Here is a 16,154-nt window from a genome sequence, read left to right as displayed (position 1 = left end):
GCTATGCTTTCCCCTTTGGCAATTACAAGAAAAGAGAGAAACAGATCTTGGTGATATGCAAAAAGGTTCAACCCAAGACATGATTTGTTCCCGGTTTACCTCTGTGTCATACTATATCCAGCCAACCAACAAGTCGTATTCTTTCTCCAAATCCGTCCGTATATGCGTTTACATGGAATTCCCCGGTGGCTTTTTTGTATGACAGATGCTTCATTCCATCCCTTGCTCCAAAAACCTCTGTGCTCTTGACAAAGCATCAGCCGTGATGTTATTGGCGTCCGCTACTCGTCCAGCTTTCTGGTAATGCGCTGCTAGCACCCACATGTCACGAATGACGCGCAAGTTGTTGTCGCCGCCATGCGCTACCTCTCTCTTAGAGATGGCATGTTTTAGGTTTTGTTCGGCCATGGTCCAATCTTTCTTCGCTTCCTGCACTCGAGCCAGCATCTTGCATGCGTAGGCGTGAAATCGGTCGTTGGACCTGGGTCCTGAATCGGTTCTGGTGAGGTCGAGTAGGTTAACAGCGAGCTCCTCGGCTTTAACTTTGTCGCCGACATCCATCTGTGTAAATTCCAGTCGCAATGCCTCGACTCGTAACCAGTCCGCATCGACCACCTTTGACGTTTGGGTCTGCGCTTTAGACATTCTCTCCAGGGCTTGGTACATGGCTTCCTGTCGCTTTCCTAGCTCGCTTCCCTTGCGCAGCCGTGTCCTTCCATCCCATATTAGTTGTTCGTAAAGCCAAAGCCGATGTGAATCTGACGTTTCGATGTGTTGCCCCAAAAGATCGACGTTTCGTAGCCAGGCTTGGCGTAGTAAGTGGCACAGGTAACTCCGCCCCTCGTCCGAGTGGTAGTCGACATTCCGTAGTTGTTGGAGTATGAGAAGGAGAGGATGCTGGGCGGGAAGCTGTCGCTTTGCAAGCACTGTCGCATGTTCCACAAACAGGCCCATGAGTTGAAGATGCCCCCTGTCCACCATATCGAAGATCGTATCTAGTACGTGCCAGATTAGGTCGGGGTGGTCCTCGCTTAGAACGAACTCGAGTACGTAGAACCCTCGTCGTGCAGCCATCCCCGCAAGGTCTCCCTTGCCATGGTACCAGAGGTCGAAAACGAGCTCGAAAATCCGGTACATTGTGCGGCTATCCTGAATAGGGGGTGAGTTTGGGTTTGCCAGGTACGCGGACATGGGATCTGATATGTTGGGGAGGAATTCTAACTTGGACTGACTCCAATTGAAGACGCTGCCGAGGACTTGCTCGAGATTGGCGTATGGCCCTGTATTGGAAGGCCGAACCAGGGTCATGGCCATGCTTGTGTCTTCTTGATCTTGGTGCTCTTCTGGTGATGTTGAAGAGGAAGAGGAAGAGGAAGACGAGTCGTGGTCATCGACAGTACTTGTACCAGAATGTTCAAATGTTGTCTCAGTGTCCTCTGTTTCGGCTCTTGCTTCTGTGTCCATCTCCATCTTTGCCTGCGTGTCCATCTCGACCTCTGCTACAGGAGTGGGTGCTGCAGAATTATTAGATGTACCTTTTCGATAGGTACGTTTTCTCAAGTTCCATTTCTTTAGACGCTTCTTAAACATCTGTTCTCTTTGAACCACGAATCAGCTTTTCTTTCCAACCCCTCGGGTCATTTCTGGGGAAGGGAGAATTAGTTATCCCACTCACGTTGCTGCAAAACCATATCTCGCCTGCAGAATGGCCATGGTCTCGTTTAGCTTCCTGTTGTCTTTGATGTAAAGCTTCTTAATAATTTCGCGCATGGACTCCCACTCATCCTCAGAGTGCTCTTTTGTGTATGTCCTGTCATCCACCGGTGGCGGACAGCCCGGAAGCCGGGGAGCCAGGACTGGCAGACTGGAGGACATGATGTTGTACCATGAAGCGAAGTGGGATACAAGTTGGGTGCAGTGATAGATTTGGGATCGAACCCGAACCCAAGGCAGGAGAGTTGCAGGGGTTAACCGGGTAGATCAGCAACTGTAATAGGTAGTGTACCGTAACGGCGGTAGTGATGTGAATAGGATTTACGGATAACCCGTGCGTATGGAAATAGCTTGAGCTTGAGCTTGAGCAGCCAAGAGTCGATGGCTGTAAGTGTGACAGTAAGTAACTGCAGCTGTATGTCATCCGTGTAAGGATATCGATATCGATATCGGCATCGGCATGCCGGACCGTTTCTTTGATGTGCATGGCGAACGGGAACTTAACTTGTCAAGTACGCCTCGTGTGTTTCTTTTAGTCTTCAAGTCCCCGGCAGATAGAAGCCGTTTACAAGACTTGGGGTCAATTCCATCTGATTGGATAGTGGAGTTCCCTGCATGTTGGGTTTGACCTAGGCTTGTTCCGGGTAGGTTCCGAAGTCAAATTGGCATGCTTTCTGGTCTCGAATCCGCTGGATTTCAGTGCTTGTTCCTGGTGTGAGCGGTAGAAAGTTGGGTGTCAAAGTTGACAGCCTCATCGGTAGACTAACGGCACAGTAGGTTGTCCAGCGCCCGTTCCGAATCCCAATTCCACTACAGGAGAATTTAAAAATATGGAAATTCACTAAAAGTCGGAACGGTTTGACACACGGGGGGATCCACAGGGGCGGGCAATCTTTAACAGCTGCGACAAAGATTCCCAGTTTGGGTGAGAAGCGACTTTTGGTGATGACCTCACAGGACGACGCCCCGAATAACGTCGGACCAAGTTGGTATTCCTTTCTCGATTCTAATCTTAACCGATATTTTTCAACCAAGCTTAAGCCACCAATTATGACATCAGTTTTCCAAGGTTCAGTCTTATTCTTTACCAGCAACAAAACCTGCCTGGCCTGTGTGATAACTGTACCTAACACTCAAAGATGGTGGCGTTTTAGGCGAACTCGCATAGTCTAATATATCCTGATTTCAATTTCTGCGTGTGTATTTGCATTTGCATTTGCATCTGCGTCTGCATTTTCAAAGACATCGAGTCCAGTTGTGCGACATACCAAGCCTACTACTGCAGGTTTTGATGAGCTTAAATCCACTTTGCACGGCCAGTCTCCGACGGCTATATGGCCAATTGGAGCTGAGCGTATCAACAAGGATCGTCGTATCTTCAGTTCAGTCAAGTCCAGCTCAGTTCAGTGAACGCGGAGTTTTTTTTTTACTTTCAACGTTCTCATGCGTGCAGTACAAATCCGACTTCAATATGATCGACTGATCCCCAGCTAATTAGGGCTACTATATACCCTTCAGGCCTAGTAGTGTTATCTTTATTCCACTAAACTTAATATAAGTGCTAGCAGTAGCCTCACCAAGAGTTCAAGACTCAATCGTGTCTGTCAATCCTTTACAGTAATCCGTGTAGACGCACATTAGTGAGGCTAGGCTAGTCTACAGCGTGCGTGCACGCTGTAGTTCAGTGGTGTCAACGCCAAGTCTTAACTTTTATTGGCAATTCATTAACGATTCCATGACACCAGCTAGTGCCTTCGTAGCGTGACCAATAGTCGCCACTCACCGGTCCCAAATAGGATGGACAGTTGCATTCGGCCCTAGCCATCATCATCTACCGACGAGACAACTGTGTGTCTGTGCTGCACCCTCTTGAAACTTCCATGATAGGTACAGCGTCTTCTCGAAAACGCCATCCACGTTCCGTTCATGTGCATTTGTAATGCCGTGCGCCACCTACCAACACTACCGGATACCAAGCTTTTTCTTTTCATTTCGGATGCTGCCAGTGACCTAACCGAGCCCACCACTCCTAGCCTTCCTCTAGTAACTGTACCCCCGTTAGCTTAGGTAGACTCTGGACATAATCCTAAATTCCCAAACGTAAGTCATTGCAAATCTCACAGGCTCAGGCACTCAACACACGCACAGCTCGCATCCTTGGCCCAGACGAGGTTAGAGCCGCCTGCATAGCCCGAATCGGCCGAGAAGACAACCGGGATTGCACCCACATCCCGACCCTCGATCGTTCCGACCTAGGTATACTATTACACATGGGAAGATGAAAGTTGACAGTTCACTACATGTGAAAGTGGCAATCCTGCCTGTTTCTCTTTCCTACAACATTCGGCGGTATTTTCGCATTGATGCCGTTTATTTATTTCTTAGCGCCTATCGATATAGTCAAGTGTTTGAGTTAGTTGCTCTTGAATGCTGTGGCGCTGGAAACTACCGTCATGTTTGGATCCCGATCTCTAGGGCGCTCGATATTTGATACGCTCGCCCCATCGATGTGTTGTTGAAGGATGTCTTGACATTGCTCGTCTCGTGTTTCCTTTTGGCGTTGAGTAAACATGTTGTAAAATCATTATTCTAATCGCCTCTATTCATGATTAGTGGGGTCACAGTTGAACTTCACTCCGTCATCCTCCTGATCTTCTGATACAAAGAACCCCCTTCAAGTCCACTCATGTTCAAAGTTCTCAGCCTCTGAGGGGTAATCTCTGAACTCGTTGCAAAGGAAATGACACGTGGTATGAGGCAGTTCCGTTACCGTGCCTCAAGTAGGGGTGAGCGTTGAGCTGCAGCCAGCCCTCATACACTACTGTTCAACTGCCACGAGACTTGAGTTTATTGCGTTTGATCCCTCGCAGACCACGGAAGGACTCTATAATTGTGGGAATCTCGCAAGCTTATTCAAAAATGGACTCATGTTGTTTCTCGGTGCTCTCCCGCTGAGGATTATGTGAAGGATCCCTGTGCTAACCTATGTTAATCCACCTAGGCAAGGATGAGAAGGGGTAAATCTCCAGCTGGCAAGACAATGTCTTGGTTCGTATCCATGTACTTGTTCCTGCCAGAGAGGGTCTCAAGCCTATAATGTCCGAGCACGAATATGATTTTATCTTGACATTCTTCATCGTAGTGGAGGAGCATCATGGGAATGTTCGAGAACACGAGACTTGTGGATAGTGGCGCCTTAAACGTTCAACGCGCCGCGTTGGGTATTTCCCACCGTTGAGGTCCCAGTAAGGCAGGCAAAGTAGGGTGTATGCTTGCGCCATGTTCCACCACTCGGCAGATAGCCTGGTCAAGGAAGGGCAACTTGTCGATACCCTCCTGTCCCGGTTGAACCAGGATCGAAGCATCGTCACTTCAGTTCGTCTAGTGGAGATAGCGAAGGTCCTCACGGCATTGTTGAGAAACTGACACTGGTGTGGCTGCATGTGTCTCCGCCCCTTGCCCCGCGAGTTAAACTCGTCTCGTAATACCTAAAAGAGCTTCCCGCGGGCTTAAGTCGCTCGTGCTACTCTGTAGTAGAACTAGAGATGTGACACATTCAAGACGATTTACAACCGCTAGTGTTTACTCTTCTCGCGCTCGAATCGCGGATGATCGACCCGTACCGGCGAACATGCACTCAGTAGTGGACTCAGGGGTGTTGGGGTGCACAAAGAAAACCACTTTATCTCTCGAAATGCTACGGGTTCTCCCCGTAGCCATTCTTTCTAGAGGCACGGGGATATGATGTTGATAGGAGAGGGGGTTTCGGCGAAGTGGTCAGAGTTTGTAGTGTTTGTCTCCTCGATTTCCGCACTCGCCGTAGCTGTGTTAAGTCTTCGCCGTAGGCAAGTACCTCCTAGGTAGCTTTTCAGATTGCGCACTCATCGTGAGGGGTACTCTCGTACGCAGAGCGATGATTGATAGGCGTGAGGGGAGAGCAGTCTGTCAGCCGGTGTTCCGTTTACTGTCTACTGGGTACCGGAAAAATGGCCTTCTAAGTCTTAGGATATAAAAATAAATAGTCTAAGAACTATAGACTAAGGGGCATCAAGTGATCTACTAACTTCGTCCCTTATGCTTCCAGCGGTCAATTTGTCTAATACCCTGAGGGCTGTCAGGGGCTGGGGAGAAAGACTAGCAGCGGGTAGCGGAGACAGGTAGCAGCGCATAAATCGCTGGAATTTGGGCAAAATCTATGGATCTGTCTTTAAATTAAAGCCATGAGGTATCAGTGACTGGTTGGCATGCCTCATTGCCTTCTTGGCTATCCTTGCGATAGAGTATGTATACGAGATACCAACCAGTCTACTTCTTGTTTGCAAACAAAGAAGCATCGATGCTCGTATTTGGGAGATTCTTTGGATATTCTACTACTGATTGAGGCGCAGAACTCGTTAATATGCAGCCCTTATTGGATTAGAAACGAGCATATCTTTCTGCCCCTGAAGCAACCACTGTCTTTACAGTCACAACTGTGTGGGAAAAGAGAAAACTTGCCGGCCATATCATAAGATCTGCATGATAATATCCGCCATGTCTTCTCTCCCTTCCGGAAGCTCTCTGCAGCACTTGCAGGCTGCAAAGACGATCATGACAAGATTACGAATCAGGTATTAGCGTATGAGCAAACCGGCGAGTGGCAACGCCAGGACGAAACCCTGCAACTGGTAGAGCGACACCATCTTACGATGATCAACTAGCTGGCCTACCTTTGTAGAAGGAATTCAACCCGGTCCAATCAGTCGTAAGGCTGAAGTAGTGAATGAAGGGCATTGGAGATTCGTACATGCCTAAGCTTGAAAAGCGGCGGAGGATGATCACTTGGCATTTAACCAGCGTGCCACTATGGAACCCTGTAATAGCTGTCGCCCAAGAAGCCTAGCCAGTTCCGAGTTCAAATTCGGAGGAGTTTCATGGAAACATACACCTGGCGAATTGATTGACATGAGTGAGTGACCATGAAGGTTACCTGTCTCTGAGGAAATGAAGGATAACGCACTGCAAATAAGAGTAAACCATTTATATTTATCTATGTGGATTTTTGGCTGCCTAGATTACTACATAATCAACCCTGTTTGTATATGTACCTGGTCTCCCTGGAGAGAGCCTTGGCTCTCTGAACTCTTTGACATTTCGCAGTTGTCGGCCATTCTTTACTGCCACAGACTACAGGGACTATTTGGCCGGGCTTTTCTATTTCGAGTGTACTGAGGGGAGTGTAGACCTTACTCAAGCATTACTCCCTGTAATTGTATGTCTCCAATCGAAGTCGATGTAATAGAGACGGTTCTATCGCCATTTGGGGGCTGTACATGTCATGAAGCATGGCCTGTTAAGCAGTTCTCCGCATACTAGATAGGAAGCTGGGCATGGAAAAGGTCTGAGTGACAAATTACTCTGAATAACTGACAAGAAGCTAATCAATTATTGGGTTTGGAGTCTTCATTTTTACTCTTATACTTATGTCGTTAACTCATCTATCTGCCTTGTTTTGTTCAAGGCCAGTGCTGGAGGCCGACAGGAGCATGTTGAAGACTTGAAGACTAAGGGTGAGTGGTGAAATCGAAAGCACTAGAGACTGATATAAGCATCCATTCTTACCACGTTAGATCGCGGCCTGGGAGATTGTTGTTGACTTGTTTAATACCCCTTTGACAGCCCCATGGCATGAGACTTCCTAGAACCTACAGTCTGTGTCTGATAAGGTAATGACTCTGACGATGTCCCAAGAAGAAACTTGCCCGGCCTATGACATTCATATAGCTTCTAATATAATCAAACGGTCGTTAGTTTAAGAATTAGCCAGCAATCACCGTCTAAACACGTAGAGTCTAGACTGGCTAGATGAACTTGGGGCCATTTAAGTCTCAATTTGTAGTAGTCTTATCACTGAATCGCAAATAACCCTAAAAATTGATGGTTAAATTGCCGCTCTTGGCACCCCCCTTGCTGCTTTAATTCAATCCGATCATGGGGGCAGGCGAAATGTTTGTGGCTGATCGTGGTAACGATTTAGAAGCGTTGCTGGAATGGGAGGTTCGATTCCGATCTCCACGATGGAGTTCTCGTATTTCCAGCATTGATCAAATAAAACAACCTTATAAACCGACTAGAGGATGACAAAAAACCCAGACGTTAGCTTGGGATAGAGAAAATAAATGGCATGAAGTGGTCGAATCATGTGTTTGCCAGGTAAATTGTTGTTTTACGCATTCTGCAATCCCTATAAGTTTTTCAACTGTTTGTTTACATTAGTTCCCAACAACATTTCTTATCAGCATAACTAGAATAACCAAGAATAGAACCTCTTCTTTCTAAAAGTTCTATAAACTAAGGTAAATAAACTTACTCTCAGTCATTGATGAAAAGTTATTGAGCATTCCGCAACAACTTACCCTAAACTGCTTACTAACTCATGAACTCGGAACCCGGAGGCTTTTTCGGCCGCTGGAACCAGAAAACGCACGGACCATGATCCGCAACGACGGCCATAAAATCTCGAACGCGATATTGAAGCTTCGCTTTTTCTTTTTTCTTTTCTTCTTCGTGCGGCTGGCATAACATGAAAATTTACACCCGTGTTGCTCGAATCCTTGTCCCCGTGGATGCAATCGCAGCGTCAGTTATGCCCCAGATTAATCAAAATTGCAGGCCCGCCCTACCATCGTTGGCTTTGGTGCTCTATCACACCGGAGTCGTGGTTGGGAGGCAGGACATACCAAAATCTTCACCTCGTGATACGTATATGCATGCCGCTCTTGTGAGCTTGGTGCTTGTCTAGAACGTCTCGGGACGCTTGTGGCATTCATCATGTGCGTAGAATTGGAAATAGTGCAGCTCTGGGTTAATGTGACTGGTCTATTATCTAACCCAAGTTACGATGATGACATGGTTAGCCTTTTGTCCCTAAACTCCTATTGCCCATTTCGATGATCTGCATGCATTCATAGCCAAAGCGCATTCCATCTGCGCAGAGGTTCTAATCGCAAGGCATGACGTCCAATTCTATCAGTAATTCTCTTTACTCATCCTCTCCAACCTTCTGGAGCTTGCCCATCTCGCGCTTGGCTCCGGCCTCGCCAATAAGTCTCACTCTGTCAAGACGTACGGTCTCTCCATCGCCCTCACCCTGCTGGACGTAGATGACAAGACTCGATGTCTTCTGAAATTTGACGTATCGCAGGCTCAGGTTGACTGTTCCGTCCGCGTTCCAGTCCTCGGGACCGATCTCGATTGCCTGCGTGGGCTCGGTGTCGTCGGCTTCGCTAAAGTCAAGGTTGTGGGTGCGGTTGATGTACAGGTGAATGTTTCCAGGTCGCATCACATCTTCGTCGTCCTTGGGAGGGAGAGAGGTGAGCTGCAACACATGTATTAGTCAGAGCATATACAATACGAAAAAGCCACAAGCTTACCTGGAGAGTGTGAAGCTTGACGATGGACTGGAAAGGAACGTAGAGGAGTAGCTGATCGTCGGCTCCGCTTTGAACGTAGTCCTTGGATGTCCCCTTGCCGTTACCAAGACCACTTGGTTTGGAGCCTTCGAAAAGGACTCGGACACCACCAGCAGCCTCATCGGCGTTGAGAACCTCGAGATCTCGAAGCTCTATTTGGTCGGTGATGTCGCTGTAGCCTCGGGGAGCTTCGGCACCCTTCCAGTTGGCTCCATCGCCACTGCCTGAGCCAGAGCTCTCGCCAAGGGAGTCAACCTCAGTTACGAGTTTCTGAACGATGCCCTTTAACTTGTTAGGGTCAGCGCCCTGAACCTTGTCGATTTCCTTTCCATCGCGGAAGACGAGAAATGTAGGCAGAGATGTAACACTGTATTCCTGGGAGAGCTCAGTTTGCTCGTCGCTGTTGATCTTGGCAAATGTGACCACGTTGGGGCGTGATAGTGTGAGGGCGAGGCTCTCGTAGAGGGGAGCAATCTGCGTGCAAGGATCACACCAGTCGGCATAGACTAGGAGAGGCACGTTAGCTTCCATCGCTATTCGGAAAATGTCGTTTAAGAGCTGTCATTCCAAGGGCCAGAGGTAGGTCGCATTGGTAGGGCAAGCTGAGGAAGCAAGCAGGATGGCGGGGTATTGGCCATGTCCAAGAGGAAAGAAACTCACAATCAGCGACAACGATGCGCGAAGATTTGAGAAGCGAGTCGAACTGGCTCTTTGAGCTTATCACGGCGAGATGTTCCGACATGATGGGCAGCTTGAGACAGTTGAGTTTGACGGGGTATGACGGTGTGGCAGATACAATCAATCAACGCTCTCTAGACTAAAGGTTGAGCCTCCAATAGAAATCCATCTGGGGGGGTCATTGTTATACCGGGGTTGGTGTCATACGGCCAATGAGAAGCTTAACCATAAACCTTCAACAATGAATAAAGATACATAGTAAAGATCGCAGAGAATTTGAAGCCTAAGCTTAGGATACTGAAAATAAATAGCTTAATAGCGGGTCTATTTGCATAAGAAAACTAAATTATTTTATCTCTTAGGCAAGTAACATAAGGTTTCTCCAGCCTCGATGCTCACATTGCAAGACTCTCCAAAGGTGTGGTGAGGTTGGCGCTCTTCCGCCAAGGGAAGCGACTTGAAGAACTTTAAGCCTGGAGGTTTGGGCGATGATAAAGCTTGAGCTAGCGATGGCGGAACGACAGCGCGCGAGATGTTCAAAAGCTGTCGAATGTGGACCGTTCTGGAAAGACTGGTACCTGAACTTCAAATATAAGCCAAGTGGGTAGGCCGGCATTGTATAGATCCCGCAACTGCTAATTCAAAGCAGCAGGGAGTTGGCTGCAGTAATGTTGGTGTGGTTGGCCATGGTCAGTTTCTGGATGTTGGGGCAAAATCACTCTAAAACTGACAGCAGATTTGTCAGAACACCTAGGTAGGCATGCTGTGCTGGGGAAGGTGCGGATCCGACACTGCTTTACTATCAATCCATTCGAATCGAAAGCGGCGCAAGCTTGAGATCAAACAACTACCTAGTCTAGAGGGTACCGGAAACTTTGACCCCCAAGCTTTAGGATACAAAATAAATAGCCTAAGAAGCACAACCTAAGGAACATAAACCGACCTACTAATTTCGTCCCTTTTGCTTCCATCGGACAATTTTTCCGATACCCTATCCTAGCGAACATGAGTTCTCTCTCGAGATGCTTCATCCGTCTCAGCTACGCCGTGCCTGACAAGATATCTTACATCGTGTTAATGAGGCTGGGGAGGATGCCGCTGCTAGTATTAAGTTGAGTATCAGAGAAATTAGTTGATGTAAACAAACCGGGTAGTACTCTTCCACGGGTCCCCAGCGGACATGGCTTCGACCATCACTGGGAGGGGAGGTGAAGGAGGCATTTCAAATCACTCAACGGAATAGTCTATAACTCCAGTCTCTTTAGCTGCCTATTCCTCATCTTATGAGAAAAATAAGGGACGAAATTAATACGTCAACTTATGTTACTTAGACTAGATTTCTAAGGCCGTTTATTTTTGTACCCTAAAACTTAGGAAGTCAGCTTTTCTGCTACCCAATATAGGTAGGTAGGTAAGTAACTACCGCAATCCAACCTCAATCCTAGGTTTCTCAGCTCATTTGATTGTACAAGCAAGTGAATCTCTTAATGGTCATCCCAAATATCAGCGACTCTATGGTATATGTCTACACAAAAGGACCAGTGCAGCCCGAACTCTAACACATGCCAATTCCCTTTGTTCGCGTCGCGTCGCGTCTCGTCCCGTCCCGTCCCATCTCATTCTAGAGACATAACAGACCGATATCATAGAGAAACACGCCTTTCCCGGTGAACGATGGGGAAGTAGTATCCTGGGTCACCTACAGAGACTATATTCTCTGGGATATCTCCAGTCTGTGTAGCGACCGACTTTGTCGTTTTCCTCTCATGTCCCGGCTTCATCTCTTCAAACATTTCCCTCAACGCCATCTCACTTGGCAAAGGACTGTTGTAGTTGCCAGGGCTTCTGCAAAGACGCTTATACTCAGCAATATCCGGCATACTCATCTGCATGATCTTCCACCAGGATGACTTCAACTCGCTGACAAAGAGCGGCTGCCGTGCAAGCCAAAAGAGCATGGCATCAAGGATGCTTGCCATGGCGAGTCGCATAGGCACCATCAGCTTCTGAGGTTGTTCCCTGACAATAACTTCCAGAGCTGTCTGGTAATGCCATGAAAACTGAACCCACGAAGAGCAGTCTATGTCTCGATGTAGGTAGTGTCTTCGTATGACAGATCCAATTTCGATCGAAGTGTTTTCAACCACTCGAAGGAGGTGTTTCGCCATTCGGGCCATGCGCAGATATATAGCGGCAGTATATGCCAAGACGCAGCGCGGAATATGTGAGGAATGCCATGGTTTTGATTGATCAAATTCGCAGATTTCGATTTCTGTTACCCTTGTCAGCCACTTCACCTTTTCATAGATATAGAACGATAGCAAGACATACTATTAGTGTAGATGAATCGCAAACAGTGGGCGACAGCTTCGGGAGCAAAACGCAGGTCCACCGTGACCGGAGTTCCATCCTAACGTTGTCAGTTTTGAATGAGCAGGCTGGAGAGGTTAGATACCCACCAAGTTTGGTGGTGGCAGGTTGTCGCGAAACCAGCCCGATTGAGGTACCACAATGTTGCGATGTACTTTGAGGAGTATGTCGCCAGTACGTACCAGCACATCAGCACCAAAAGGGGTTTTCCAAAGGCTTTCAGCGGTCAGCTCCTGTTTCTCGACAGTACTTGGATGGGATGGACTAACTTCTCGGTCGCTCGAGGTGCTGCAGCTTCAAAAAGTTGGCGAGTTGTGGAGGAACTGTTGGACACTGGGGAGAATGATCTGATTGAAAGCGCAGGTTGTACCATGTCATATCCAAGCCGTGACTCATTCAACGACGTCGAGGGTTCTCTAGATGCCTCAGCAGTGGGCATTTTCTCTGGTGACCACGACGATTGAGGTTTTGGTAAAGGCGGAAACATGCCCGCAAGAGAGGCTGCCGGGGCCTTCTTTGCTGAACTCCATGGATTACTCTTGGGAGGTGAAGCAGGTCGCAGGCTGGCCGGTGTTTCTGTATCTGATTTGCGCAACAGTCTGACCTGCGGCGCTGCAGCGTTCTTGTTTTTGCGACGCCCATCGATGGAGCTCTTGTCCATGACGACGAGTATGGAAGAAGTCAAGAAATGAAATGCCAAAGATGTTGAATCAAGGTAGATATGCAGAAATTTGGTTGTTAAAGGTTGACAGGCAGGCGGGTGCGTGTCGAGGGCACACGACTGTGCAAGTAGAACACCACAGAGGATGCACAATAACAATTTCTGTGCGAGGTCTGCGTTACGCCGGGGCTATAGATAGTTTCAGAGAGGGCTCAGAGGAGTGAATCATGAGAGTAAATGTTGAAGGGCCGTCAACAGCTGTCAGCCGTCTGTCGACTCAGGGTTCCGTTTCTTTGTGATTCGTGCTTGGACGGATACCTGCACTACCGCACTGTTTGGGGAGGAGAAGATATACGGTAAATATTGGGTGTTAGGGAAACTATTTTTTTGCTTGCATTTGTTGTAGGCTTTACTATCAGTTATTTTAATTTGCTGCCTGGTTTTAGAGGTTGTTAATATTAGTAGCAAGCGTGAAGCAACATTGTCTTTATGTATCAGATATTGTCTACGATAACTCCTCAATCATCAACTGTGTTTCTCATCGATAATAGATAGCATGAGATATTGTTTATGTAGTCCTTCTATAATTGACCAACATGTACTGATGATGCATATTGGCAGCTGGCAGCAACTGTTCATCAAATCTTCTCACGAGCTCACCATTCAAGACCACTCAATCCCACCTCTCCTAAGTCTCTTTCCTAAATATTTTCTCTCCTTGACCTAAATTTTAGGCAGCCACTGGGAGTATTTTCCTAAACTTCCTCCTACATCTGCCCTTCCTACACAACGACTTCTTTTGTTGTGCCTCAAGTTGAGCTATCATGGAGTCGCCAGCAAAGCCATCAGAGTCCTCGTCGGCCTCCGAACTCATCATCTCCCCCGAAGAGCTCAAAGCGCGTTTTCTAAGCGCAAAACTGGATCTAAGCTTCACTACACAGAACGGTTTGTCTGACTACCTGCCTCTAGGTAGACCTATCTGCTGATCGACCCGAACAGACCACCAGGTCTTGACTCTCAAAGTTACGATTGACGGTACAGGAGCACATGTGGATTTCCACCCACAACCTCGCCCTGCTGCCACTTTCCACCAGTTCAGGAAGTTCCCCGTCGAGATACAAAAGAGAGTATGGGAACTTTCCTTTCCTGAACCGAGAATCTTTCGGTTGGCAGAAAACAATGGCAAATCTTGGGCACCAGTCGTGGTTTCTCACAAGACCCCGGGTTTTGCTCAAGCATGTCATTTCTCTCGTCTCGTATACAAAAAGGAGGCAATGTACGCCCTAGGATCTTGCGGTGGTCCTTACAAGAGTCTTCAGGTTTCGCCTTCCCGCGATGTCTTTTATTGGGACCAAGATTTGGATGACTGGGATCCGGTCTGCCGATACATTCGAGGTCTCGAATGTTTCGAGAACATTGCAGTGAACCTGCCAAAAACTAGACATGACCTGCAAGAAATTCTTGACGTTTTTATCCACGAATCTCTCCCTGAGTTGAAGAATCTCATATTTGTCTTGGAACACAATATACCGCCCGATACCGACGTAACGTTTTTCGATGTGGACGACAGAACCACAATGGTCTTTGACGACGAAGTGATAGATTGGGATGAAATGCAGAATCAACTACAGGAAATACTCCCCTTCTCACGACCTACCAAACCCAGCTTTCGTGTCGTGGAGGTTGCACGTGTTCGGGCTCGACAGGTCTAAATCAATCTTCTTCTCGACTACTAGCTAGGTAGTTGGGTTATGAGCTGCCAACGGAGCAGTCAGAATGTGCCAAACGATATGGCAGTCCTAAGCTCGGGTCTAACACTTCTCGACTTGGACTCGATTTCGACAGAATGGATTGGGTTTATGTTTCGTTTCGGTAATAGCACAGAACTACAGGCAGGCATCGGAAAATATGAGCGCGGGATCTCCATAGCTCTAGTTTGCTGAGAATACACTTGTCTGCAACACAAAAGTCCCGTCTCTACTCTATAGGCTGTGTTGATATTGATTTGATTTGGGAAGGTGAATGCCATTAACACATCAGCAGGGTACCAGAAAAGTTAGTCGCCAGGAGCATAAGAGACTAAATTCTTAGACCACTATATGCTACTTAGATTATACTTCGTAGGCTATTTATTTTCATCGTCTAAAGCTTGAAGGTCAACTCTGTTGCTACTGACTAGCCCCATGTCTACCTACCTAGTCATGCCGAATATCCACTCATACTCCTATCAAGGTATAAATGAGGCTTTTAACGGAGAACGCGCGATGGAAGCTGACTTGCATGACTTCATTCAAGCTAATAGTGGGCCATGCGCTAAGGTACAGCGGTTATGCGGATGGTATGAGTACTATTTATACTCCTGTATCGTATACCAAGACTTACTATTAACAACTCACTCAATATATCCCAAACCCAACCACTCTCACCCTTTGACTTTTATTTAAACAATGACCTTCTCACTCTATGATGCAACTATAGTCGAGGCCAAGCTGGCCCTAGGCTCGCTATCCCACATCCTCAAGGAAGCCCAAAAGCACCCCAACGCCGCCAGCTTCTCCGAAGCACGTCTTTACGAAGACATGAACCCTCTGAGCTTCCAGGTACATGCAGCAACTCGCTTTGCAGAGAAGCTAGTAGCGAGATTGTCCGGCCGAGAGTCGGTCGAGTTTGAGGATGAGGTTGTTACATTCGACGATATGCACTCGCGTATCACCAAAGCTCAAGAGCTGCTCGCAAAGGCTGACAAGGATGCCGTTAACCGTCATGGAGAGGAGGTTGCTCCCACGGCTTTGCCTTCTGCTGGGACGATGGATTTGACAGGCAAGGCGTTTGCTATGGGAGCGGCTGTTCCCAACATCAACTTTCACCTATCAATGGCCTATGCTATTCTGAGAAAGGAGGGTGTTCCTTTGGGAAAGAGAGATTATATTACTGCTTTTGTTGGAGAGTACATTCTCAAATAGGTAGAAGCCACTTTACAAGGATTCATGAGCATTATATTAAGGATGGATAGAGGCCTGGATAACGATAATTAGCCATGCGACTTTAGTCAAGAGCAACGACAGCAAATCCGGAACCTAGCAGGCGATATGAAAGTTAGCTTTAAGCTTTAGGGTACAAAAATAAACAGCCTAAAAAGTCTAATCTAAATGGCATACACTGACCTGCTAATTTCGTCTCTTATGCCTCCAGCGACCAACTCTTCTGATACCCTTAGGCGAATATATATTACGAAAGGTGAACGCCATACCCAAAACTCCGTTGGTTAGTCGCGAAACAGC

At 47.4% G+C, this 16,154-nt stretch overlaps 5 protein-coding genes across 5 annotated transcripts; 2 read left to right on the top strand and 3 right to left on the bottom strand.

Annotated features, from left to right (window-relative positions):
* Window positions 1-210: 210 nt before the first annotated feature.
* Window positions 211-1,875, bottom strand: FSST1_003934 (Clr5 domain-containing protein; the record flags this gene model as incomplete). The annotated part of the gene is made up of 2 exons (XM_083230060.1): window positions 211-1,597; window positions 1,676-1,875. 2 exons carry the CDS (start codon window positions 1,873-1,875, stop codon window positions 211-213), a joined length of 1,587 nt encoding a protein of 528 aa, XP_083087364.1.
* A 6,859-nt stretch (window positions 1,876-8,734) lies between these two features.
* FSST1_003933 (PITH domain-containing protein) lies at window positions 8,735-9,906 on the bottom strand (the record flags this gene model as incomplete). The annotated part of the gene is made up of 3 exons (XM_083230059.1): window positions 8,735-9,070; window positions 9,126-9,670; window positions 9,825-9,906. 3 exons carry the CDS (start codon window positions 9,904-9,906, stop codon window positions 8,735-8,737), a joined length of 963 nt encoding a protein of 320 aa, XP_083087363.1.
* A 1,579-nt stretch (window positions 9,907-11,485) lies between these two features.
* On the bottom strand, window positions 11,486-12,873 carry FSST1_003932 (BTB/POZ domain-containing protein; the record flags this gene model as incomplete). Its single annotated transcript, XM_083230058.1, has 4 exons — window positions 11,486-12,114; window positions 12,174-12,252; window positions 12,302-12,428; window positions 12,482-12,873. The coding sequence occupies 4 exons, from the start codon at window positions 12,871-12,873 to the stop codon at window positions 11,486-11,488; spliced, it is 1,227 nt and encodes a 408-aa protein (XP_083087362.1).
* An 824-nt stretch (window positions 12,874-13,697) lies between these two features.
* On the top strand, window positions 13,698-14,585 carry FSST1_003931 (uncharacterized protein; the record flags this gene model as incomplete). The annotated part of the gene is made up of 2 exons (XM_083230057.1): window positions 13,698-13,818; window positions 13,873-14,585. The coding sequence occupies 2 exons, from the start codon at window positions 13,698-13,700 to the stop codon at window positions 14,583-14,585; spliced, it is 834 nt and encodes a 277-aa protein (XP_083087361.1).
* A 735-nt stretch (window positions 14,586-15,320) lies between these two features.
* FSST1_003930 (DUF1993 domain-containing protein) lies at window positions 15,321-15,836 on the top strand (the record flags this gene model as incomplete). The annotated part of the gene is made up of 1 exon (XM_083230055.1): window positions 15,321-15,836. One exon carries the CDS (start codon window positions 15,321-15,323, stop codon window positions 15,834-15,836), a length of 516 nt encoding a protein of 171 aa, XP_083087360.1.
* Window positions 15,837-16,154: the final 318 nt, after the last annotated feature.

Source organism: Fusarium sambucinum, chromosome I (assembly GCF_050947815.1).
Source record: "Fusarium sambucinum isolate potato_lamoka chromosome I, whole genome shotgun sequence".
In the NCBI taxonomy this organism is placed as follows: Eukaryota; Fungi; Ascomycota; class Sordariomycetes; order Hypocreales; family Nectriaceae; genus Fusarium; species Fusarium sambucinum.
This window is presented reverse-complemented; position numbering and strand designations above follow the sequence as displayed.